Source organism: Spea bombifrons, chromosome 1 (genome assembly GCF_027358695.1).
Source record: "Spea bombifrons isolate aSpeBom1 chromosome 1, aSpeBom1.2.pri, whole genome shotgun sequence".
NCBI lineage: Eukaryota > Metazoa > Chordata > Amphibia > Anura > Pelobatidae > Spea > Spea bombifrons.
Genome location: NC_071087.1, coordinates 3051779 through 3079374, shown reverse-complemented (window position 1 = coordinate 3079374; position 27596 = coordinate 3051779). Strand labels below are relative to the sequence as shown.

At 43.9% G+C, this 27596-nt stretch overlaps 1 protein-coding gene across 1 annotated transcript; it reads right to left on the bottom strand.

The window, feature by feature from the left end:
* Positions 1 to 6638: 6638 nt before the first annotated feature.
* On the bottom strand, positions 6639 to 10654 carry LOC128468039 (vomeronasal type-2 receptor 26-like). Its single transcript, XM_053449812.1, has 4 exons — positions 10562 to 10654; positions 9950 to 10174; positions 9264 to 9387; positions 6639 to 7555 (listed from the first exon to the last, which is right to left on the bottom strand). Exons 1-4 carry the CDS (start codon positions 10652 to 10654, stop codon positions 6639 to 6641), a joined length of 1359 nt encoding a protein of 452 aa, XP_053305787.1.
* Between the last annotated feature and the right edge of the window lie 16942 nt (positions 10655 to 27596).

Below are 27596 nucleotides of genomic sequence, written 5' to 3'. Positions count from 1 at the left end.
AGAGCCAAGACCCGCTACACCAGGGGGAAAAAGGGGGTTGTGAGAGATCGGAGTGAGTGGGGAACGGGCCGAGGACCAATGCATATCTAACTTATGTTTCCTCCACATCAGTAAAGTAGGGGCAATAGTGGGATGAGTGGCCAGCCCCAAAGCTGTTAACGGGGCAGATTGCCAAGGAAGTGACTGTCTTGGAACCATTGAAAAAGAGTCCTCAATATCCAGCCACTGTTTACATGTATCAGTCCTAGTCCATAGATACAGTCTCGTAAGCAGGCTAGCCATATGGTAGCATTTCAGGTCCGGCAAATTCAGACCCCCCAAGTGCAGGGGACGAGTCAATAAGTCATAGCGGACCCTCGGGCGTTTATGTGCCCACAGAAATTTTGTGAAGATTGCACGGACCTCGGCAAAAAAGGCAGGAGGAATATGAATGGGTAACGTCTGTAAAAGATAAAGCAGCCGCGGCAGAATATTCATTTTAATAATATGAACTCTACCAAGCAAATTAAATTGGGGCAGATTCCATTTCACTAGATCGGCCTTAATCGAGTGAAGTAAGGGAGGGAAGTTTAAATCAAACAATGATCTTATAGTGGCAGGGAGCCTGACGCCCAGATATTTAACCGAGGTGCTAGCCCAAGTGAATGGGTATCGAGATCGTAGTATAGACACCTCAGCCTCCGGAACTGTCAGATTAAGGATTTCCGTCTTCTCCAAGTTAACTCTAAAACCCGAAAGAACCCCATACTCCTGCAGTTCACACATGAGAGGCGGTAGGGATTGCAGCGGACTAGATAACGAAAATAAGAGATCATCAGCGAAAGCCGATGTCTTGTATTCAGATTGTCCTAAACAAAACCCCTTAATAGAGTCATTAGATCTAATAGCCTGGAGAAGGGGTTCGAGAGTCAAAACAAAAAGTAAAGGGGAGAGGGGACAACCCTGTCGCGTGCCATTGAGGATCGAAAATGGAGCGGAGCGTTCCCCATTCACCATCACCTTCGCGGAAGGATTAGAGTAAAGCGCCTGCAGCCACGATTGCCAGCATGGCCCAAAACCCATAGCCCGCACAACCCCAAATAGGAAGGACCAGCTCACCCTGTCAAACGCTTTCTCAGCATCTACAGCCATCAACATAGCTGGGGCCTTCAAAGTGCCGGAGGCATGAATAAGGTTTATAAGTTTAGTGGTGTTATCTTTGGCTTCTCTAGCAGGGACAAACCCCGACTGATCAGGGTGAACCAGTCCTCCCACAAACGGCCGCAGTCGGAGAGCCAACACCTTGGCGAATATTTTCAAGTCAACATTAATTAGCGATATGGGCCGATAATTTTCGCAAAGCAACGCGTCCCTGCCAGGTTTAGGAATAACTGTGATCGCAGCTTCGGTAAGAGATTGAGGCACATCGGGGTGGAGTCGTAGAGAATTATAGGCACGTAAAAAGTGAGGAGCCAAGTCCTGTGCAAACTGCTTATAATATTTGGCTGTGAAGCCATCAGGACCCGGGCTTTTCCCTAATGGAGTAGCTTTGAGTGCGGCATGAAATTCGTCTAAAGAGATGGGAGAGTCTAAGTGGTGACTGACATTGGGCGGGACAGTAGAGTGTAGGTGCCTCTCCAAGTAAAGCGTAACATCTTGTGTGTGTTGCAACGAGGTCGGGGTGGGCCATAAGTTATAAAGGGTTCGGTAGTAATCATGAAAGACCCGGGCAATGTCAGGCGTAGAGTGTTGAAGAGACCCGTCTCGGGCCTTGAGCTTCGCTATATACGAGGATTGCCTTTTCGCCTGAAGAGCCTTTGCGAGCAATTTGCCACTCCTGTTTCCGTGTAAGTAAAAAGTGTGTCGAGTATGTAACATGGAGCGCTTGGCCCGGTCAGCCGCTTCGCCCTACCATTCAAAAGCTGGGAGTTCAGTTGAATCAGGCGCCCGCGAATAACGGCTTTATGCGCCTCCCAACATATCATAGGGGTAACATCACCTGTCGCATTAGCTTGAAAGTAATGGCCTAACTCCTCCGAAACTGCAGTTGTAACATTAGTATCGTTTAACAAGATGTTATCAAGTCTCCAATGTCTCGGAGGCGGCGACATTGCAGACACATTTAGAGTAAGGAATATAGGGGCATGGTCTGACCATGTAATATGTCCAATGTCAGCACCTGATAACATGGGCAAAGCATAATGGGAAAGGAAGAACATATCGATGCGCGAATACGAATTACGAGGAGCGGAAAAAAACGTGTAATCGGTGTCAGTCGGGTGCATTACTCGCCAGCAATCTGTCAGCTGTGCGTTATGTAAGAGATCAATAGCCCTAGACGTAAGAGAAGAAGGTTGGTGCGACTCATCTCGAGCGGCGGCATAGTGTCTGTCTAAAGTGAAATTGCAGTCACCACCAAAAACAACATGCCCCTCAGTAAAGGTAGCACAAATCCTGAGGATCGCAGCCAAGGCACGACATTGGGAACGGTTGGGTAAGTATATATTAACAAATGTAAATAAAGTATCACCAACTTTCCCCTTCAGGAGTAGGTAGCGGCCACCCTCATCAGATCTATGGTCTACATAAGTAAATGGGACAGTTGCACGCAACAAAATGGCCACTCCTCTAGATTTGCTTGCCGTAAAGTTAGCAAAATACCCCACCGGATAATGACGATTACGGAGTGACGGAGCACTCTCAGCCTTGAAGTGTGTCTCCTGAAAAAATACAACGTCGGCTTTTTGGCGATTAGCTTCCTGGAGAGCCATAGTACGTCGCTCAGGAATATTCAGCCCCCTCACATTTAAAGACATCAATGTAAAGTTAGCCATTTATGTAAATCATCCGTGAAAGAAAAGCATAAAACACCGCTCGGCCAAAAATCGTCAGTAAATGTGTCACAAGATATAAACATGAAAACAAAACCATAAAGAAAAACAAACTGTACATCAAAAAATCGCAGTGGCAGCCGCCGGAATCAGGCTTTAGTTCCAGACGGCAGCAGGTGTCAGGAGGCAAACACTGCTGCGGGGGTGGACGAGCAGGCGTATCCATAAACAATAAACAACTCAACCTCGGACACCATATAAGGAAAATAGGCCCAAGGCCAAAAAGTGAACATGTATAGAACCCCTGAATGCGCAAGACAGTGGAGACACTCAGCTACTGAGAAGAGTGCTACATGGCAGAGACATGAATTAGGTGACCCCCTCAAGTACGGAGTAGCAACCATAGAGAGAGAGTGTTCGCATCAAATAATAAGTAACCAAAAACCAGCGTAGTAGAAACATAACATAATATAAAACGAAAAGGTAGAAAAAATAAAAAAAAAAACAATCAAACATGGTACTGTTATTGTCTAGTCAGGCAGTATAGCAGATGTCCCGAAGGCAAGACGCAAGGTCAGATCGCAGAGGAATGCCAGCCAGCTACCTTCAGGTGATCTTGATCCGGGAGGATTGAGTAAGCGAGACCGGACCCTGACGCGGAGTCGGCGATTTGCGCTTTCGTTGAGTCGTCTGCCAGCGGTGTCTCTGGGGCTGCGGTTGGAAAGATGGTTGGAACGATAGGTCCATCCAATCCGGTATCAGGATGTCAGGTAAACCCAAAGCTTCAGTAAATGCTGGTACCTCCTGTGCCTTGGTAATCGTGTAGGTGCGCTGTTGGTGGGACACCGTAAGGGAGAAAGGGAAGCCCCATCTATATTTAAGGTTGCGTTCCCGCAACTCATCAGTCAGAGGCTTAAGATGCCTACGCGTTTGGAGGGTAATCCACGACAGGTCCTGGTAGATCCGTGCATCTATACCCGTAAGGGCTGGTATGTCAGCATTCCGGGAAGCTGTGAGAATGGCTTCCTTATCAGCAAAGTAGTGCAAACGACAGATTATGTCCCTGGGAGGTGCCTGAGCATTAGGTTTCGGGCGAAGCGCCCTGTGGATTCTATCAAACATCAGCGGTGTAGAGGGGGGTCTACCTAGGATAGCGTTAAAATAATCTGTAATGAGTACCTTTAGATCTTCAGCCTCCCCCTCCGGATAGCCCCGGACGCGCAAATTATTGCGCCGATTACGGTTGTCCAAATCTTCAAGGTGTCTATGTTGTGCGTGCACCTGGTCAGTGATACTATCCAACCGGTGATTCATGTGCTGCAGCTGGACATACACCTGGTCCTTGTCAGATTCTAAATCCGCCACACGGGATCCTATCTGCGTGATGTCTGCCGAGAGCTCATTCAACTTGGTATGAAAGGAGGTTTCCAGCTTGGACATCATAGAAGCCATATCCGCCTTAGAGGGTAAACGTTTGAGCATTTCACGGATATCCTGATCCGGAGCTGCTTGAGAGCAATCCGACACCGGACTGCTTGTCCGGGAAGAGGCTGAGCACGCTGTCGGCGCCATATTGGGGCCTGCATCCTCCATTCGCGTTGGCGTCGGATCGCGAAAATAAGCCGTCAAGGCAGCCGATTTAAGCCCCTGTGACGGCTTGGGAGTATGCTTGTGGTCCGGATCTCTTTTTTTGTTGCCCATGGTCTCTCTCGGGGTTCAGATGCTTAAATTAGCGGTGTCGTGTGCGAGGAGCTCGGTCAACACACAGCCATCCGCCGCTCGTGCGTAGCCACGCCCCAGGTTTTATTTTTATGATTTGGTTTTTGGGGTTTAGGCGGTTAAAATAAAGCGCTGTTTTGTTCAAATCTGCTGTTCCTGATGCTGATTGCCCTAGAGGACTGTGCTTAGGACCCCTAAAAGTGACATGTATGGCCCTCATGCTATAGGGTTTGTCACAGTTTCTATGAATAGACCCAAGAGTGGCAGAGTTAAGACATATAGTAAGCATACGTCCCAACATTTCAAAATGTGAAAGGGACACAAGTTATTTATTTTTTTTAACTCTCGCGGAACTCACTGATGCAAGCAATTGCACTTTACAATGTTGCGCTTGCATCGCCACATACACTTCCTTTACATACACATACTCGTACACTGCCCTTACACATATACATGTACACTGCCCTTACACACACACACACACATACACTCCCCTTACACACATATGCACTGCCCTTACACACACATATATACACATACACTGGCTTTACACACCAGCTAACAAATACCTATACTGCTCTTACACACACTGGCCCATACACACACAAACACATACACAAACACATACATACACATACACTGCCATTACACCCCTTTCTCCCCATCTCTTACCTTTTCCTCCATCCGTCTTCCTTCATCCTTCTGCCTCCATCCTGTATCCTGCGGTGGGAGCGCGAGGTCTGCTCCGTCATCACTATGTGACGGCTATTGCTGCCGAGCCTAGGGATGACGTAATATCTCCGTGCTCGGCATTATTTGCCGGCACGTAGTGATTAGGGAGCAGTAAAGCGAGGTCTGAAGTGTCCCTAATGTTGAACCGACTAGAGGGAAATTGCGATCTCCCAGCTAGTCTGCAGGCTGCAGCCGCTGATCGGGCGGCTGTGTGCCCCTCGCAGCTGCACCTGAGGTGAGTACCGATCTTGCCTCACCCTTCCTCTGCTCCTGCAAAGCGGGACAGAGGAAGGAATAGGTGGGACAGCGGGACAGAGACCCAAGATCGGCACTGTCCCGCGTAAATCGGGAGAGTTGGGGGCATGTAGTAAGTAATTGAGCCTATCCTAGTGCTTTATCAGTGAAGTTACCATAAGAATCTGGTGGTTGACTCAGCATTAATGTGAATGGAGTTCTAGGTCATCCATGTGAGTAGGCACAAATGTCATCCCAAGATGGCTTGAGCTCTGGTCATACTAGCAAATAACTTCACATTAGTATAGATGAGTTTATCATGTGACTATGTTTGGAAGGGTTACAATCCCTTTAATGTCACAGTATTTATTCCATGAAATAAAAGGATGTCTTAATAAAGTGTAGTATCAGACGGGATTCACTGCCCAACCAAGCTTTAATTTGACAAATTGTAAAAAAATGATCTGGAATATATTTTTTTAAATTAGATGTTATTGTCCTTTAAAATATTTTCAACTATCAGTGTCACAGAGCTGTGTAGTCCGACCAACTACCTCCGCTGAATTGTGCTTCCTTAGCCGGTGACAACACACTTTCCCCAGTTTCCCAGTCACCAGGCAATACTCAGTATAGGATATAAGCAAAATGAAGACTGCTTTATTTTTCATACACAGTATGCAAATGATTAAGTGCAGAAGGAAACACAAAATAATTTAGGGATTTGTGTTCGGTTTACTTAATGTCTGACTGAGGGATGGATACATGAAGTCTGCATCATCTGAATTTCAATAAGGGAATCTTTTAATTGTTCTGAATGCAGTTATTAACTCATTTATACTGATACGATGGGCATAAACATTATATTTACACTATGTCTACAGAGGTTTATTTGGTTCCTGTCGTGTGTGTTTTGCTTTGTGTGGTGTTCAGTTTCTCTGTGATTCCAAACATGTGGACGCCTCACCTTTCTTGCAACTGATAAAGGATAGGAGGGTTAAAATATCTTTCTTAAAAGTCCAGGACATTGGGGTATTGTGTGCAAAAATGTCTTTTGATGTCCAGAAAATTAATTCAAGTTTCTAAAATTGACCATTGACAGTTATAAGATAATAAAACATATAATTCAGAATATGGTTCTTATAACTATTTGGTTAAACCTTTAATTCTGCTTCCAAGTAAATATGTTTTTGTATTCAATTCCTGTCTAAAAAGAATTACATAGCATTTTGGAATAAATATACATCCTACAAGTCCTGCACTTGAAGCCACTATGGCAAAAATCTCTACGGTCACCATGTTCTTCCCTTTGGTGCTCAGATAGGCCGGGATCATCGCAATCCAAACGCTGCAGAACACCAGCATGCTGAAGGTGATGTACTTGGCCTCATTAAAACTGTCCGGTAATGTCCTGGCTAAAAAAGCTATAATAAAGCTAAGAGCTGCCAGAAGCCCCATATAACCCAGGACACAGTAGAAGGCGATAACCGAGCCCTCATTACACTGAACGATGATCTTTCCCTGATAAGAGTGCATGTCCAGCTCCTGGAATGGGGGGGAAATGGCCAACCAGGAAATATTAATGATAACTTGAATGGATGAGCAGAGCAGTACTATAGAATTGGAGACTTTCACACTGACCCAGTTTGCCCAGGAGCTGCCGGGTTTCGCGGCTCTGAAAACAATATAGATCATGATTGTTTTGCTTAAAATACAAGACACGGCTAATGAGAAGAGGACTCCAAAAGCTGTTTGGCGCAGCATGCAGGTTACATCCTCAGGACGACCGAGGAACAGAAACACACAGAGAAAGCTCAGCATGATGGAGACCAAGAGGAGGAAGCTGAGGTTCTTGTTATTGGCTTTCACAATTGGGGTATCTCTGAAGACAATGAAGATCAGTAAAATTACAACAGTTACGAGACAAAACAGAATTGATACAAAGGATAAAACTGCAGTAACTGCATCCAAATATGATAGAAACTCCACCGATTTTGGAATACACCGATGCCTTTTCTCATTGGACCATTTATCACTTGGGCAAACAATGCAGTTTTCACTGTCTGAAAAATAACGCAAAGTAACATTATGCCTCAATATGTAAATTAAAATAAAATATAATATAGTATATAGTTCCCTCCCACTAAGTGTATCCATATTAACTAATGTTAAATTACTTCTTTTTGTTTACATTTCTTAGATTTGAACTGAAAATAACAAATAAAAATAGCCCCAAATCTAATCGCCCCAATTTTCCTTTGCTTTGTTTTAGTTTCAGGAATCATATGCCTATCCCATGCGTGTTTCAAGTCACTTGCTGCACTAACCTTTACCACTTTTGCCAAGAATCTGGTCCACTCATCTCACATGGAAGTAAATATAACGGAGGAGCTCAAAGACCAAACAAGGAACAAAAACAAAACCCCACTATAAGTAGATTTCTTGAGTAAATGTACAGTTCCTAAACCCATTGAAAACAATGCATTTTGAGCCCGTACATGTATGGGCTTTGTCATTAAGGGGTTAAACCTTTACTACTTTTTATACTTTTAATGGGGGGATTTTAGTGCACTGAGGCGCATTTGTGAAAGTGAACCAGCTGTGTGCAGAAGCATGGAGGTTGAAGCTTGTGTAAGAAGGTCTTTCTCATAATATCTGTAAGATGATTGGTATCACAGTTGGTTTTCGGCTGCCAGGTAGTTTTTCTGCTCCGCCCGGGTGGGTGAGGTTAATGCCTGTCTTGTTTGTCTATTATTGTGATCACTTATAGCTACACCTGCCTCTCCTTGTGGCTCTCAATACCCCCCAACTCCACCCATGGGCATAGGAACCCCCAGTAACTCATGCAAGGGGGGGCCGATAATGAAGAAATACCCCCAGGGGGGTAGTTAGTGTGAGAGGGCTTAGATACTGTGAGAAGGGGGACAAAGTGGGGATCTGATGGGGGAAAATGCTGCCCCCCCCCCAGATTTTTAGGGGTTTCTACGCCCATGGCTCCACCCTCTACCTTACCAGGAGCAGGCTTTCATTCCTACACACCTACTATGAGTAACTTATGTGTATGATTCTATATAATCTATTACAGGGCTCGACAAATCCCATGCGCCTAGGAGTTTGTCAGCCTCTTAAATCCACAAAAAAATTGTGGATGTAAGAGGCTGAGTCACCACATGGGGGAGCTGATGCTGCTGTCTGCCCAGGAGTCTGGGCAGACAGCACAGCCACTCAGAGCCCGAGCCTGAGATCACTCCCACGGAGTGATCCTGTAGGCTGAAAACGCGATTGTAGGAAAATCTGCGATAGCGTTTTCAGCTGCCACAGGCAGCTTCAGGAAAGGGGGTTCAGTGTTGATTGGGTCCCCACACAAGTATGGGGACCTGACCCAACACCTCCCAGCTGCCTGATCGCTCCATGAGAGCGTCAGGGCAGCGTTAACCCCTTCAATGCCGCGATCGCAGCATTTTAGGGGTTTATTCCCGTTTTGTACGGGGCTCTGCTGCTGGTGGTCTGCCTGGAAGCCCAGGCAGGCCAGCAACAGCAAAAACGAGCCCCCCCCCAAGCCCTTTGACTTCTGTAGGCATATAAAAATGAAAAAAAACAACAAAAAACAGCACTGACCTGAAAGTCCAGGGTGCTTCCAGGTCAAACGCTGTGAGTTTAGTAAGTGGGCTGATGATGATAAGATCACTCCTGACCAACTGTTAGTTTAAAAAAAAATTGTGGCTCCTAACTTTTTTAGCTGGCGCCGAGATTCACAAAAAATTTGTATACCAGATCTGTTGGATATCTCTCCCTCCGAGCACCGGACACAGTCATAGCAGCAGATTTGTGCTCCAGGTCTCAGAACTTTTCGATATCCAGGCAAACAGTTCTCTGAACACTGAGACCTTGGAATCTACAAACAGAAAAAAAAATAGTTCTTGTTTGAGCCACTCTTATAAATTAATAAAGAATAAAGAAGCACAACCACAGAATAATAGATATATCTACAAAAATATTCTAAATAAAGATGTAATTCCTTTGTTTTGAAAAATACATTAGTAGAACATGATTGGATGATAATATAATTAGAAAATCATTCAACAAGATCAAAATAATTCATTTAGAATATTTTTCAGGGCATTTGCTCTGGAAAAAACCTCGTCTTATAATCGAGCAAATACGGTACTTGCCAGAGCCTGGCTTAGTGAGGTCTGGCTGGGAGGTCTGGTTAGTGGGTGTTTAGGATGCTCAGTCTTAAGTGTGACGTTTATGGCCCTCATGCTACAGGGTTTTTCACAAGTTAGAACCATTACACCGTCAAAGTGGTTTTGTTTTATCATCTTTAGGATGTATGGTGCTGGGGAGTTTATATTATTTCTGTTAAATTATTTTTAATATACTCTATGCCTGTAAAGTTTATAGAAATGTAGCTTAATTTTAATGTAGGAAAAGAAAACCAATAATCCCCCCCTTACCTGGTTGTCTTTGTTCCTCCATATTGCTAAATGCGAGTCAATGATTAGCTGCTGACCATCTGGACCCCACTCAGTGAAGTTACCCACATTGTTTTTCATTGCAGACTTATTTGATAAAAACACCCAGTTTGTAATTATGTAATGGTATGCAAATTCTCCATGTTCATCGTAAAATGTGCGGCCCAACTGAGATGCGGATGTTATCCTTTTTATATAGCGATGCAACTGTTAAAAATGATTTAGAACAAAACAAGAGGACATTCGCAGTCACAATGTAGGAGAGTTTTCTTCTACGTCAATAGCGGAACTATATGACTGTACACCACAACCGGATCCAGAGATTGTGAATTTGATTTTAAATCTGAGGATGTTGGTCCAGGAGGGCTTGCAATTGACTTCCCATCCCAGAGAAAGGATGTTTTCTGGGTGTAGTGGATGGCACTGCGGTCTCCACTAGCACCCACCCAGCAGAAGAGCTGCCATCGGGGCAGAGTGCCGCTAGCATCTGCCTGCTCCTTTCCCTGTTTCCCGAGCCTGACCACAGCAACCTTGTAAGGTCCAGTCAGGCAGCCCCAGAGACTGTGGTAGTTGATGGGACTGTGGTCTCCACACCTGGGTGCCCGGAATGCTGGGCAGTTGTCCCAGATCCACACTCACCAGCAGAAGCTCTGGCAACAGGACAGAGTGCTGCTGTTCTCTGCCCATCCCTCCCCCTTGTTCCCGAGTCTGACCATGACGCTCCCACAGTGCCCGCTCAGACAACCCCAGCCGAAATACTGGCAACAGGAGAGAGGCAAGATGGCCCCTCTCTACCAGCACTGGAGGTGCCCTCAAACCCTATAGAAGAGATTTCTCCTGGTCAGAGTGCAGCTGGCCTCTACCCTCCGTCATCAGATGTCCCTCCACCAGAGGATGGTACAAAACCAGCACTGGGGGACATGTATACCATACAGGTGGAAGAGACTGTGGTTGCCACCTGTGGTCCCCAGAATTGCTGGGCAGCTGGCTCAGATCCCCAACCCTGGGGGCAGATGTGCATAACTGGGGGGGCAGGTTGGCAAATAAAAAGAAATAAAAAACACAAATTTCTCAATCATAGGTTTTTTTAAATATAAAAAAATAGTTTACATGAATTAATAAAGAAATAAAAGTTTCTTGAAAAGAATATCGTGAAGAATCATGTGATCTCTGTTTTGTTCCACTGAATTAAATGGAAGTTTTTCATCTAAAATTTTTTGCAGTATCAAATGTTTTGATTCCAAAATCAAAGGAGGGAGGCTAACATTAGCCTTTTTTAATTAAAAAAAAATCTCTGCTGCTGTGGACTACTCTTCCAATCATGCTCAGCCGGCATTATGGTGGACACCGGGCTGGCTGAGAATCATAGGAATTTTAGTTCACATCTCCACTTCCCATGACGCTCAGCCAGCATCACGGAAGTAGTATGTCTGGCTGAGTCTTATGGGAATTCAAGTCAATGTGTTGGTTATTTTTAATATGCATGACTGTGCTGACAAAGATAAAGCGTGTTTTATGTGTTGATGCGAGCGCGACATTCTAAAGTGCGATTGCTTGTATTGGTTCCGCGAGATTTGAAAAAAAAAAGTGCCCCTCTTTCACATTTTGAAATGTTGGGAGGTATGAGGTGTAAAGGCTGACCAGAATTCATATTCTTAAATAAAGCCTTAGAAATTCTTCCTGTATGTCCGTCAGCGTCTGACACGTGAAGCAGTCTGTATTTCATACATACCTGGTGTTTATAGATGTTTTGGATTGTATTTCCTTTTGCGTTCTCGTTATAAAATAAGTGCATGTCATGTAAAGCTTTAGCTAAAACACTCACTGAAATAAACACCCGGGGAGAAACACCAAGGGTCGCATGATTTTTAACAAATAATTTAGGTTTCCCGCTGCAGTTATACAGAGAGATTTTATAGATCTCTTCATAAAGCCTATTTTTTTCAGAATTTTCTGATAAACATTTATAATACAATATGCATATATCTTCGAGAAGCTTGTCTGCTGGACGGTTTGAAGGATGGATATTATCAAAGAAACTTCCGGAACCCGGTAGCATTAGAGGATGCGGTTCTATGGCCAGACTGCTATTCAGGGGTTCTACAAAGAAATCTGTGAGATGATCATTGGAAGCCCAGGCCGGAGGAAGGATTAATGTTATATTATTATGTTTGAGACACAGAGTTAAAATGTCAATAATTCTGGTGCTGAAAGGGCCGCAGAGTATAATAATTTGAGCCGATGACATTAAAACCGTTTCTGACATCATTTTCATATTTTCAGAGAGTTCTTGTGATAAACTAATTTTTACAGAAAAGGAAATACAAATTCCATAACTTGTCAGATACGCTCTCAGAGCCTGACTCTCTGTCTCTCCGGTGTCGTCATCAACCGTGAGTATTCCCACCCAGGTCCATCCGAAATGTTTTAGAATCTTCAATATAATTCTATTATAGACAAGATAATTTTGAACAGAGCGAAAGAAATGCGGATAAACACGTCTATCACGCAGCGCATAGTCTGTCGCTCCATAACTGATCTACAAAATGGAAGAGAAAAGTGTAAACATTCTGCTGTAAAGGTTTCTAATAACAGCTTGGAGTCAGACATGGTTGTGATCTCACCATGAAACTGAATGCTAATGTCAGACAATACATGGAAGACCATTCAGGTTACTCACCTGTGCGTATCCATACACCCCTAGTAACTGTGCTATGGGAATGGTAGTAGTAGAATGGTGATCACCAATAAATACAGCCACGTTGTTAGAATTCGCACAAGAGTAATTAGGGACGGTCATGCCGCGGCCAGACAAAATCTGAAGAATGCTTTTCACAGCTTTTCTTTCATCTAAACAGGAGTCATATATATGATAACCCAGGGTAATATTTGGTAAAATGTTTGGGTCGTTGTTCAATGTTTCAATGGCGAAAAGAAAGACCAGTAAATTGATGTAATCCATGGGGCTTGGCCTGTAAAGGTAGAAGAATTAGATTAAAGCAGAAGAACATAGTCAGAGGTCTGCCAGATAAAAACACTTATTAAGACTTTGTAGGAATACCATGTTACCATCAACTGGCAAAGGTTCTAGATTTAAACGAATGGCAAAACAGGCCATAGGTCAGTAGAGAGTGCTAGCATGAGTGCCATAATTACCCTCACATATTTATTTAATGTAGGGCATGTCCTGCGGAAGATAAATCAAGGACCTTTGTGAAATATTTTTGTCTCAAGCCCATTCCTAGCCGTGCCTGAGATGGTTGCAAATGTCTGAATACAGTGGACAGCGGTGGTCATGGCTGAGTCTGGTCCCACCCAGTACAACATGTGGCCCCTCTTCACAGATTGAAAATATCTATTTATTTTAAAAAAAAGACAAATCCACATAAAAAATTCACCTTATACACTTCTTTTGAAGAGAAAGATTTTATAAAATATAGGAATCCTTGGGAGGTACATAGTATAGTCCCTCTATTTCTGTCTGTTCTCTCCTCAAACTCTCAATCTCTTTTTCTTTTCCTAATGTGTTTTCATTTTCTTGCCAATCCTACATAGTGTCAGTCCTAATGTTTCAAGATTTGGTTTAATAAAATAAAAAATAATCAACATTTTGGTTAACCTTTGTAGCCATTATCATGCATTTATCACGTTCTCAAAAGGGGATGTCAGCTCCTTAGTGTAAAACACAATGACCTCTGTTTTACAGATACGTATTTTCTCCAATATCCTCATAATATTTTTTTAAATCTATATGGGTAGATTTACAAAAAGATATTAACTCTCCCAATCAAGTCAATAGCATAAAATCCATAATATTGCAAGAAAAAAACAGCACATCTTACATTGTGTAAAGTTAATTTCACAAGGCAGCCTAATAAAAAGTAATAATAAAAAGTCATAAATATGTATATATTTACCTCACAATAGCACTAGAGCATGTGTGCAAGTTATACCACGCAGGGGGAAATAAAAAATGTAATGTATGAAAACAGCTGGACAGCAACTGGATTTACTGCTTAACACAGTCACTTTCCTTAGTTGTTTTGGTCTCTCTATAAAATGAATTTGTTCTGCAGATATTATTTTTATGGTTAGTTGTGGGAACTTACATGACACAGACTATTTGGGAGGAAAAATGATCCTGTCCAGAAAAAAAAAAATTCCTCATTTGACTATTCACCGTGAGAACTCCTCCAATTATAATGTCCCCATCTTTAAAATACTCATAGTCTTCAAATGGTTTGATGACTTGCAGATGACAGGCCGGTGCTGGGCTCTGGATCTCAGATCTGCAGGGCGTCACACACAGGAGCAACAAAAAAAAGAGACATTTCAATGGAAGAGACCCAGCGATCAGCATCATGCAGCCCAGTAACCTGCCGAGTGCCAGAGAGTGTCTGCCGGGTTCGGTGGAATCGAGCACCGTGTGGGTCAGTGGCATCTGCTGCATCTGATATCATTGTAATGAACCTGAACATCTCGGCTCTTTTTATACAGTGCGGTCTCATTCATTGCAATGGAGTCTCAATATAGATGCAGGACTTTGTGTTTTGGGATCGCAATTCTATGTGGGTTTTAAATTATAAGAAAACCGCAGAGCGCCGGTAATTGTCTGCATGGACAGAAATATACAAACGCAGACTTTAATGTCTTTAGAGTATTAATTAGTCTTAGAAAGACATTTTAGTCATGGCAGTTTTGTGCCCTTTAATTATATTTATACAGTTTTCTTAACTATAAACGTTATTCAGCACTTTTTAATTTTCATTGATTTTGCTGAATATCATTTTTATTAAATATAAATCATGGAGGTCTTCTGATTGGATATGATTATATTCTATTTTAATTTGTATTTACAATAATATGATAATTTAGCACAGAAATGCACAATTTGTGTTAATGTGCTATATTTATAATATTTATTTTATCCAGCTCTGACATCCACCATTAGCATAGTCAGGACATTTTTTTTATAAAATGTCTGCCACTTCCTATAACCCCCAGTGCATATTGCATCAGGATCCAAAACAGGAAGTCATAATCTACTTCCTTGACTCTCCCTGCATTATATCAGAAGGCCGCACAAGAGCCTCTAGCACTAGAGTTTGTTTACTTTGTGATGCTGTTTCCACAAACATCTTTGGACCAAACATTAAACAGCCATCACTTACAGCACTTCTAGCAGCTCGTTCAATTAAGACTCAAATTTGCAATGTAAGCAATAATAGTGGAAAGGAGGAAAGATATAAAGGTTTCATTCGGTCTGCGATATGACAAAACCAACATACCAGGTGGGCCTAGAAGAGGTCCACCCCGAGTTAAAAAAAATGAAAGAAAGGACAGAGAAAGGAAGAGAAGAGCCATAAAAAATGAGGGGGCACAAGGGAGGGCAGCCACGAGATGCTGCAACATAGCTGTGGGAGGATCAGGCGTTGATTAAATTACCACAGCCCCTCCCACAACTACAGGCTAATGCAATAATAATAATAATACATCAACTTGTAGCATAATGCTGCTTTATTTTTAAATTGCTCAAAAGAAACACCCCAAAACAAATCATAAAAAGAAACAACCTAGCTCTCAAATGGAGCCGTCTCTGACTGTACGATGCTGTCCCAAACTGACCAGCCTAATAACCTACTAACTTGACCTCCCAGCAGACAGCACACAAAAGGTCCAGGTAGGTAATGCCTCACTTGACTCAGGGAGGGTCTTCTTCAGGGCTCTCCTTGCCCTGGAAGCACAGGGAAACTTCCTCTTCCCCCAACAGTCTCTCTGATCATCAGGCTTCAGCACCTGTGCCTGATGCAAGCCCCATAGGGGGAAAAAAATTGTGTGCGTATTTTCTTTTTAAGTTTTTAAAATTATATTGTGTTGGAGTTTTCCCTTTTTCGTGGCTGAAAGTGTCGATCGGTGCTTCCTTTAACAATGCTGGATGTAGCTGAAAAAATGTGTAAACGTTTATTCTCCCAAATGTTTCTAAGTTTCCAAATGATTGTCACTGATCACCATTCTTCTTGGCACTTCAAGAGTGGTTGAATCGACCTTTTCCTTCCTACTTAGGTGGTACATAAACACACGCACAAAGCTAAGTCATTCATATCAGGACAGCCGGCAGAATTAAAATGGGGGGGGGGCAGCATAATATTACATATTACTAAATAGAATTTGAAGGCAGGAAAGAACCATTCAGGCCATATTGTCTGTCCATTTTAACCTGGTCCAGTGCTATAGTCAGGGTGGCTTTATGCCTAGCCCATGCATGTTTAAATTCTGCCCCTGGATTGGCTACTGTTGGGTTATCTTCAAACTGCCCTCCATTCCATCTCAGCCTCTGATCCTCTAGTGTTAGATTATGGCCTCTAGTTCTAACTTTTCTCTTGTACTTTGTAAATCCCTTTATGTATTTATATGTCTCTCTCCCATCCCTATGTATCCCTTTTTTTATCCCCAAACCAGACAAATTTAAATCCTTTCCTGATCATTTGTAGCTTTCAAACTATCTAATTGCCCTCCTCTGAACCCCCTCCAATGTGTCCCCAATACTCTAGGTGAGGTCAGACCAGAGATCTGTAAAATGGCAGAACCTCCTCCGGCTACTAATGGCCCTCACTATACACCCCACACCCCTTTTCTTTTTCTCTCGCTCTATTGCAAGCCCCTCACTGCACCTGGTGGGACATTAGCCATGCTGATAACGCCGATGAAAGGTTGCAATTCATGGACTTGGAGTTGTACACAGCTTTTACTGTATTGTTGAGCTTTTTGGTCACTGAAGTTGTACTGTATACATGTTGCCCTGTGCTGTGTCATGGTACTGCTTTCTGACGCTACCATTGGTTGTATCAATATGTTGCTTACTGAAAATAAATATTCAAAAAATATTGCATGTCTGTGCTTATAATACTCATTGTGTCAGTGAGGCCTGCCATGCATTTTGGATCTTAACTGATGTGATGGGTGGGGCCGGTCTGATATGCTAATACTGAGGTCTTCTTTGATATGCTAATACTGAGGTCTTCTCTTTAATGTTGCAAGTGAACAAAAAAGGAGGCTAATCCAATGCTGTCTGTTTTTGGTCTGAGGAGAAGATCCCATGTTGTTTTTCTCACCTTAAGATATTAAGGGTATGCTCAGACATGGGTCCCTAGGTCACTATGCATAAAGTGATGAAGCTTGGGGGTTGCTTTCCTGGAATGAGCTAGTTGCTAGGTTCAGCTCTTCAACTAAGCCTTTTGGCTGGGCGCCTGTGGTAAAGCAGGCCTGCTGGATTTAATTACTCTTCATATGGCTGAAGAGGAATTCTGGGCTGCATTTTCCTGGCTGAGTAATGAATTGTCAGCAGAGCCTTTAGACTCAAAGGGACTCAATGCACACAGCTTTCTAATCTGCATGAACAGCAGGGAGAGCTGGGTCCCTGAGCCTTCTTGGTGTAAAAAAAAGAAGTGTAAAAAGAGATTACCAAAAAAGTATGTCTGTGGTTGCTGCATTCTTGGGGCATGGGTTGCTTGCCATACATTGGGTCTGGGGTGCTAATGGGGAGGCTTTTTCTGTAATAATACAAGCGAGGAAAAGAATGGTGATGCTCCTCCTGATTAGGTACCTTCCTATCGGCCAGTGGTTCTCAGGGTATGCCCAGAGAGGAATATCACCCTCACTCTATCAATGAGCCCTATGGGAGGATGAAATGTTAAGACATAACGAGTTGACGGAATCAATGAAAGAAGGAGTGATTGTGTTGTTATTTAAAAAGGGGGAGAAGAAGGATTTAAAAAATTGGTGACCAATCACGTTATTAAATGTGGATTATAAAGTGATTGTGAAATTATTGGCTAATCGTTTGAGAATGATTGTGGAAAGTTTGGTGGGTGAGGAGCAGGTATGTGCGGTTCCAGGGAGACAGATTGGTGACAGTTTAATTGTGTTCCATGATGCCTTATGGTACTGTATGGAAAGGGAGTTGGAGATGGCTGTTGCGACGATTGATTTTGAGAAGGCGTATGATAGGGTAGCAGATGGCTTTATGTTCAAGGTGTTGGAGAAGTTGGGCTTGCCCAGGTCGATGTTGCGAAGTTAGGTAGCCCTTTTGAGTGGTCCCCCTCCTCCAATCAAGTATTCCAGTGGTCCCAACCCTTGCAAGGAGAGATCATAAACATCCGGCACTTCTGCAGGCCTTACGGCCGGGAGGGAAGGAGCCACATCACCATCGGGACTGCGATCCCCAAAGAAAATGAAGAAGGGGACCTGGTGTCCACTGTGGCCTGGCCTTATGGCACTTTGGCATCAGGGTTTCAATAATAATAAAAAAAAATCTGTGATTGCTGTATTATTTGTGCTTGGGAGACTGACCATGCATAAGTGAGCAAAAAAATGGTCATGCCTCTCCTGGGTGGTAACTTTCCTATAGGGGAGGCTATTTCAATGCTGTCCGTCCTTGGTCTGAGATGAGGATCCCATGTTGTTTTTCTCACAGAAGCATTGGGAAGCATGAAGCCCTGATAATGTGTTAGGTCCCCAGTCTCAGGGTGCAGGTGTGAGGTTGAGGGCACATTACTTTTTATTTTATCACATCCCAGTAAGCACTTTTTATTTTTGTATGCACTAGCTACAGCCTTTTGGCTAGGTGTGCGGTGCATACTGGAGCAGCCCCCTTCTCTAATGAGTATTTCAGTGGTCCCAACCCTTATGAGGAGTCTGGTATCCACTGTGGCCTTACAGCACTTTTTTTTTCTTCACAGTGAAGACACCGACCTTGGGGCTTCAAAAGAAAAATTGAGCTAATATCAAGTGAGTACTTGTTAGAGAGGCAAAGCTTGAACCTGAGATTACAATCAGTCCTCAGTTTTTGGTCCAAAGCTGGGTGCGGTACATGATGGTGTTGTGTGAGTTTAAGCACACTTAATCTTAATAAATGGTGCGTTCCGGTAAGCGCTTTTTATTTTTGTATACGTTAGCCACCAGCTTTATGGGTCTGTGTGTGGTTTACTGTATATAGAGTCATTTTTTTTATAATGCCAGCCTATCGGCTGGGGCTTTTTTGGCGAGCACTTTTGTATATATATATTTTTATCCGATGATGTAACAACGCTGGAAAGCCAAGGCGGAGCCGTGTCTCCTAAAAGTCTCAGTTTTTCTGGTGAAAAGGGCAGTTAGGTAGTTATTCTGAGATCTGTAAAATGGCAGAAGCTCCTCCTTCTTCCGGCTACTAACGGCTCTCACTATACACCCCCCACCTTTCTTGTTTTTTCTCTCTCGCTCGCTTAATTACTTTAGTACAAGCCCCTCTCTTCTGTTGTCGCTAATGGCCCTGAGAGGGATCTCGCTTTGAACTGATCACCAGAATCTTTATTTTTAAAATGTTATTTCAGTTTTAGTTTTTGAGTGAGTTTTAGTTATTTTTTTATGTTTTAAATATTTTTGAAGAGGAAGAAACACAGCAGTCCCTGTGATCCGCAACAGGATGGGAGATCCAAGGAGGATCGGGAGAGACCCCCTGGGATGCTTTTTTTAAAATTAATGTTGTTCAGTCCCGACACCGCTGACATTTGACATCGATAGTGCTGTTTTTACCTTTCTCATGCAAACGAAATGGATAACTGAGAATCATAAGATGTGTATCCATGGCAGCTGCAATGCCAACCCATAATGCTGTGGAGTACTCACTTTCGCATGATACTTAACATACAATACTGGCTGAGCAGCATGTGAAATGTGGCCTCAACAGCTGAAGTGTTAACGATCCCTAGCTGTATTCTAGTAACTTGTGCCTGCAGCCTGTAAACTGCGTCTCTGCCCAGGCAGGGACTCTGTGCCTGTAAAGGAACAGCTGCCAGTGGGAAAGGGGGGGACCAAACCACTCTGACAGCAGGGGGTGTACATAATTGAATTTCTGCACCAGGTAAAATATAAACTGATGTGACTGTGTTGTGCTGGTTTATTTCTTTAACCCCTAAAGGACAAGACTGTTTTTTTATTTTTGTCATTTTAATATTTCTGCGGTGTAATTTTCTCATATACTGAGTCCACAGTTATATAATGGGTTTTTTTGAGGACAAGTAGGTCTTTCTTTATATACCATTATTTTGATGATATCATATAACTATAAAAAAATATAAAATATGGTGAAAAATTAAAAAAAAAAGTAATGAAAAAACCTGCTAAATAGATTCTAATATTTGCTCTGAGTTTAGGAATATCCAATCTATTATTGCTATTTGAAAAACCTTGACTTCTTAACTCATCTGAATCCTGAATTCATACCTGCTCTGAAGTCCGAAAAAACTGAAAAATGTCTGTGCCAAATAAGCGTCAATGAGAGCATCAAAGACCAGTCGAGGGCCGGGGCAATTTAAGAGTGGGTATATAAAAAGTGCATCACGAGGGGATCCAAGGAGAATACGATGTGCTTAACAAACTGTACAACGTGATATAAAAAATAAATATTTTTAAAAAAAACCAAAATCAGGCACCCCAACAGATCCATGCTAGGTGACGGGTAATCACAGTCCTAAGGCTTGATCTAAGATCAGAGACTACAAAGCAAGAGAGATAAGTACCAACAGATTTATACATTTCTCCTTCTCACATCCATCACTACTGTTGCACAGCTGATATTTATATAACTGCAGTGAGTCAGGGACTCATGTCTGGTCATACCTGACATAATCTAAGGCGAGACAAACAACATGGGAGCCTCATCCCAGACCAAGAACGGGAGGTCCATCACCATTATTTTGCTCACTTGCACCATTACAAAGAAGGGCTCTACATTAGAATATCAGACTGGTCCCCACCCATCAGGGAAGTCCAGATCCGATATGCAAGCATCCCCTGCACAAAGAATTCAGCAGCAACAGACGTACGTTTCAGCCACTTGCCATGCATTTTAGGTCTGGTCTGTCCTGATCACTTATCTACCTTTTGGCCAAGATCTCATGTCTTATCCTAAGGTCCATGCCTATTGGATGACATTGCCCTGGGGAACTCCACTGGCAACTTGTACTATTCTGACCAGCCAATGACATGCAGAAGGTGGTGTGATGGGTGGGACCAGTCTGATATGCTAATGCAGAGTAGGCATTTCCTATAGGGGAGGCTATTTCAATGCTCTCTGTTACTGGTCTGAGAAGATCCCATGTTGTTTTTCTCACCTTAAGTTATTAAGGGTATGCCTAGACCTGGGTCCCTGGGTTACTGTGCATGGAGGGGTGGTAGCTTAACCACAGTGAAGGAGTTTGAAGTGGTTGTGTCTTACTTCTGGAGTCTGCAATGAGCTGATTGCTAGGTTCAGCTTGTTAATAAGCCTTTTGGCTGGCTACCTGTGGTAAAGCAGGCCTGTTGGATCTAATTACTCTTTACATGGCTGGAGAAGCCTGCTAGGCTGCATTTTCCTGGTTGAGTAATGAAAGGTCCACGGAGTCTTTAGGCTCAAAGGGACCCATTGCACACAGCTTTCTAACCTGTTTGGAGAGCTGGGTCCCTGAGCCTTTTTGGTGTAAAATTAGATGTATAAAAAGAGATTACCAAAAAGTTGTGTCTGTGGTTGCTGTGCATGGACTGCTTGTCAATGGATTGATTTTGGATCTGGAATGCATGTATGTTTATGTTAATAGTGAGGCTTTTTCTGTAGTGATACAAGTGAGAATAATGATGGTGATGCTCCCCCTGGTTATGTACCTTCCTATAGGGCAGTGGTTCTCAGGGTATACCCAGAGAGGAATATCACCCTCACTCTATCAATGAGCCCTATGAGAGGCTGACATGAATATCTGTAGTTGCTGTATTATTTGTATTTGGAGACTGGCCGTGCATTATTGGTCTGGGCTATCTTGATTGGATCAATCTGATATGCTAACGTGGAGGTCTTGATTGGATCAATCTGATATGCTAACGTGGAGGTATTTGTACACAACGCTGTGGGACCTCATCGGCCCGGACCTGCTCGACCTGTACGAGGAGATGGTGGTGGAGGGCAGGATGCCCCCCACGCTGAGAGAGGGAATGATCACGATCCTGTATAAGCGGAAGGGCGAGAGATGCGACCTGAAAAATTGGCGTCCCATCTCTCTCCTGAACGTGGACTACAAGATCCTCGCCAAGGTACTAGCCACCAGGTTGAAGAAAGTCATCGGGCAGATCGTTCACCCTGACCAGACCTGCGGCATCCCAGGACGCCGGATCGCGGACAGCCTGGCCCTCATCAGGGACACGATCTACTACATCAAGGACCGCAACGTCCGTGCCGCTCTGGTCACCCTAGACCAAGAGAAGGCATTTGATCGACTGTCTCATGGTTTTATGGGTCAGGTACTGCGGAGGTTTGGGCTGGGGGAGATGTTCTGTTCTTATGCTAACCTGATGTACCTTGATATCCGCAGCTTGGTGCTGGTGAACGGCTGGAAAACTGACCCCTTCCCGGTGCTCTCTGGGGTCAGACAAGGCTGCCCTCTCTCACCTCTTCTTTTTGTCTGTTGTATAGAGCTCTTCGCCAAGTGCATCAGACGAAATCCAGAGATCAGAGGGATCACCGCGCCGGGCAGAGACAAGAAGGAGATAAAGTGCTCGCTCTACATGGACGACGTGACCATCTTCTGCGCGGATCGCCGGTCGGTGAGAGCGCTTGTCCAGACGTGCGAGGACTTCAGCCGAGCTTCAGGTGCAAAGGTCAACTGCGGGAAGTCGGAGACCATGCTGTTCTGGCAGTGGGACCTGACTTCTGAGCCGATCCCGTTTCCCGTCAAAACCGACTTCCTAAAGATCCTGGGAGTCTGGTTCGGCAGAGACGGCGCGGCCCTGAAAAGCTGGGAGGAGAGACTCAACAAGGTAAAGCAGAAATTTGGGCTGTGGAGCCTCAGAGACCTTACCATCGAAGGGAAAGTGCTGGTGCTGCGCAACGAGATCCTTCCCGTGCTGCAGTACGTGGCTCAGGCCTGGCCCTTGCTGGTCACCATTCACCGAGCCATCAACCGAGCAGTTTTCCACTTCATCTGGGGCTCCAAAATGGACAGAGTAAAGCGCGCAGTGATGTACAAGGAACCCGGCAAGGGAGGCAAAGGAGTGCCTGACATCCCTACCATGCTGAGGACTTTCTTTGTGTGCAACTGCGTGCGCAGGACTCTCAGAGAGTGAAAAGCTCTGCTGGAAACTCCATGTCTCGCTTCTTCCTGCTGCCCCTGTGGAGGCAGCTCAAGTGGGAAAAGTGGGACAGCTCCGTACCTTACAATTGGACTATGCCCTGGTTCTACTCGGACGTGGGCAAATGTGTAAGGGAGCACCAACTGGAGGGAGTTAAACCAGACTTGTGGTTACCCCGTGTAATCCACAAGCTCATCAGAGCCAAAGACACTATGGAGAACATCCCAGGGCTCCCCGACGCCACAGCCAGGACTGTCTGGGCTAACGTGTCGTCGAGCAGGCTAACCAACAGGCATAAAGACATTGCATGGATGGCCATTCAGGGAGGCCTCCCCCTAAGGACATTTATGCATGCCAGGGGGCTGTGCAGATATAGACACTGCCCACAGTGCATTGTGGAGGAGGAGACTTCCCTTCACTTGTTCTGGCAGTGCCCGTTTGTACAGGCTTTGTTCAGAGCCCTGGAGCTGGATCTCAAGGACTCTATCGAGAGAAAGTACCTGTCCTACCATTCGGTACTTTACGGACTTTTTCCAGGAACACACACGGAGAGCGCCATTGAGGATGCTTGGCGTCTCATGTGTTGTGTAAAGGACGCTCTATGGTTTGCCAGGAACCGCCTGGTGCTGAGGAGGGAGCAGGTCACAGTCCGTGACTGCCACAGGCTTATCCACAGCCTGCTGAGAGACTACTCTCTCAAGGACAGTCTAGAGGATGAAGACTAGCCCCATTCCCCTCGGCCCCCTTTCCCCCCCATTTCCCCAGGTTATGTTCCACTAATGTGCTAACCATGTGTGCCATATCTGGAAATGTAATTGTACACTGCTTCTACTGAGCTTTCCGTAAACTGAAGTCGTACTGTAACGTGAATTGCCCTGCGCTGCGTCGCAGTACTGCTTAACGACTGTCTGTACCAATATTACTGATGAATGTATCTTTGCTGAAACAGGTTGATGTCTGTTTTATAATAAGCAGTTTTTGTATAATAAACTTAAATACAAAAAATGTGGTTTTTCTAGTCTTCTTGGCCTTTTGGTTTGGATTAAGTGAGTATCTGCGAGAGAGAGAGAAAGCATAAATCCCTGAGGTTGCGTTTTGTTTCCAGTCCTTTGTTCATGATGGTGAGTGTGTGGGGTTAAGTGTGCTTTGCCTTTTCTGTTGCACATGCTGGTAAGCACTTTTTATTTTTGTATATACTTGACCTGGATTTTTGGCTATCGTACATTTTTTGTCATACCAGCCTAACGGCATTTTCTTCTTGTGGGAGCATGTTTTTGTACATAGTCTTTGTCCGCATGACTGCTCGTGCATATGTGTTTCTTTGCACTTTTAAATAATTATTTTTAATAAACCCGAGTATTGTACACGGTTTTGACACTTGAAAGCCAAGGTGTAGCTGGGTTCCTTAAGATGCGTCTTATACATGGGAGCTTTGTCAGAAGATTTACAGAGGTTCTAGCTTCTGCGTTGGCACTTAACTGAGCACACACAGCACCCTCACAGCGAAGCACTGCACCTCGGGCTTCCAAAGAAAAGTTATTGGGGTAAGTGTTGCTTCTCGCCCTTTTGGCTAAGATCAAGCTTGGTCCTCTGGCCTTAGGGCTGGGATAGCATTAAGCCTTGCGGGAAGGGACCAAGAAGACCCTGCGACCCCCGAAGAAAATGAAGATGGGTACATGGTGTCCACTTCAGCCTTATGGCACGCTTGGCGCTAGCCAAAAATTATATAGGTTTTGCTAGACCTGAAATAGTTTATAAGATTGTCACCTGACAGTATAACTAGTTCAAAACTACCTAATGAAGTAAATATATTAAGCCTCCCATTAAGGTCCTTATGCTTCCTGACGAGCCCCAGCAATTACTTTACGCCAAACTCCATTATTATGAATTGCAGAACAGCCTCGGACGACATTAACCTTTCAATAACCCTTATGGCTCTCCGTTGCCCCCTGCAGGCCCTAGCTCCATATGACTCTTTCCAATGACACATACACAGCTAGTTGTCACATAACGTCCTTGATACATCATGCGATTAGGAAGTTATAGAAACCATAAGCAGCATATGTCTAAGAAGTCTTGTTCACCTGACGCAATATCTCTGCCATATAATGAGCTTCCAGGTCCGCGGACGTAAATGTGGCAGCTGGCTGTAGTGAGTTCCGATTATTAAAAACCACTTTAATTTTAATTTGTAAGTCAAATGTCTGATATTCCCCTAGTTAATGATGGTTTGATGTTTTATTATCTGTGTTAAAAGAATAAAGGGTCATCTTAACTGACATAACCCAAATGGTCTGAATAATAATAAAATAAGATATCGTTGTTGTTGTTATTAACTACAATTATTATTATTATCATTATTATTAATTTAGAGGTATCCTGTATCATAGTGTAATAGGAACTTTATTCATTACATGTAAAGAGCTGCACTTTGTTTGTGACGAGCAGATGGTTAACAGCAAAGCTCAGCGTCAATTTCCAGAGGGAACGGCTGAGACTTTGTTCTTTTCTCTGCTGTAAGAAAGTACCTGGTTATTTCATCATCTGATTTTCCTCTGACTGTAATTCCCGGGTCGCCCCTGTAATTACATATCTGGCCGAGACGCGTTTATTCAGAGATCTGTGTGTGAAGCCAGAATAAAGTCCAAGAAACTTTTCAATAACAAGCAATATGAATCCTCAATCTTAATTTTTTTCTGAGGCTGAATTGCCAGGAGGGATATGTAGTTCCCTTCTTACCACCCAAAGCAAAGCCTTGGATGCGCCAGTTCTTCGAAGACATACAAGCAATACAGAAATGACAGCATTACATGGCCAATGCCCCCTTCCGTGCAGTGAGCCAGGGACCCATGTCTGGGCATATCCTTAATAACATAAGGCGAGAAAAACAATATTGGAGCTTCTTCTCAGACAGAGAACAGACAGCGCTGAAATAGCCTCCCCTATAGGAAACATACTACCCAGGAGAGGCATTTTTATGCTCACTTTCAGTATTACAGAGAAGACCTCCACGTTAGCATATCATATTGATCCAATCAAGATAGCGCAGACCAATAATGCACGGCCAGTCTCCCAAATACAAATAATACAGCAACCACAGATATTCACGTCAGCCTCTCATAGGGCTCATTGATAGAGTGAGGGTGATATTCCTCTCTGGGTATACCCTGAGAACCACTGCCCTATAGGAAGGTACATAACCAGGGGGAGCATCACCATCATTATTCTCACTTGTATCACTACAGAAAAAGCCTCACTATTAACATAAACATACATGCATTCCAGATCCAAAATCAATCCATTGACAAGCAGTCCATGCACAGCAACCACAGACATAGATTTTTGGTAATCTCTTTTTACACATCTAATTTTACACAAAGAAGGCTCAGGGACCCAGCTCTCCACACAGGTTAGAAAGCTGTGTGCAATGGGTCCCTTTGAGCCTAAAGACTCTGTGGGACTTTCATTACTCTCCCAGGAAAATGCAGCAAAGCAGGCTTCTCCAGCCATGCAAAGAGTAATTAGGTCCAACAGGCCTGCTTTACCACAGTTAGCCAACCAAAAGGCTTAGTTAACAAGCTGAACCTAGCAATCAGCTCATTACAGACTCTAGAAGAAAGAAGCACCCACTTCAAACTCCTTCACTGTGGTTAAGCTACCACCCCTACATGCACAGTAACCCAGAGACCCAGGTCTAGGCATACCCTAAATAACTTAAGGTGAGAAAAACAACATTGGATCTTCTCAGACCAGGAACAGAAAGCATTGAAATAGCCTCCCCTATAGGAAATGCCTACTCTGCATTAGCATATCAGACTGGTCCCACCCATCACACCACCTTCTGCACGTCATTGGTGGAGTTCCCCAGGGCAATGTCATCCAATAGGCACGGACCTTAGGATAAGACATGAGATCTTGGCCAAAAGGCAGATAAGTGATCAGGACAGACCAGACCTAAAATGCATTGCAAGTGGCTGAAACATACATCTGTTGCTGGTGAATTCTTTGTGCAGGGGATGCTTGCTGTGCATATCAGATCTGGACTTCCCTGATGGGTGGGGACCAGTCTGATATTCTAATGTAGACCCAGGGACCCAGGTCTAGGCATACCCTTAATAACTTAAGGTGAGAAAAACAACATGGGATCTTCTCAGACCAGGAACAGAGAGCATTGAAATAGCCTCCCCTATAGGAAATGCCTACTCTGCATTGGCATATCAGACTGGTCGCACCCGTCACACCACCTTCTGCATGTCATTGGTTGGTCAGAATAGTACAAGTTGCCAGTGGAGTTCCCCAGGGCAATGTCATCTAATAGGCATGGACCTTAGGATAAGACATGAGATCTTGGCCAAAAGGCAGATAAGTGATCAGGACAGACCAGACCTAAAATACATTGCAAGTGGCTGAAACATACATCTGTTGCTGGTGAATTCTTTGTGCAGGGGATGCTTGCTGTGCATATCAGATCTGGACTTCCCTGATGGGTGGGGAC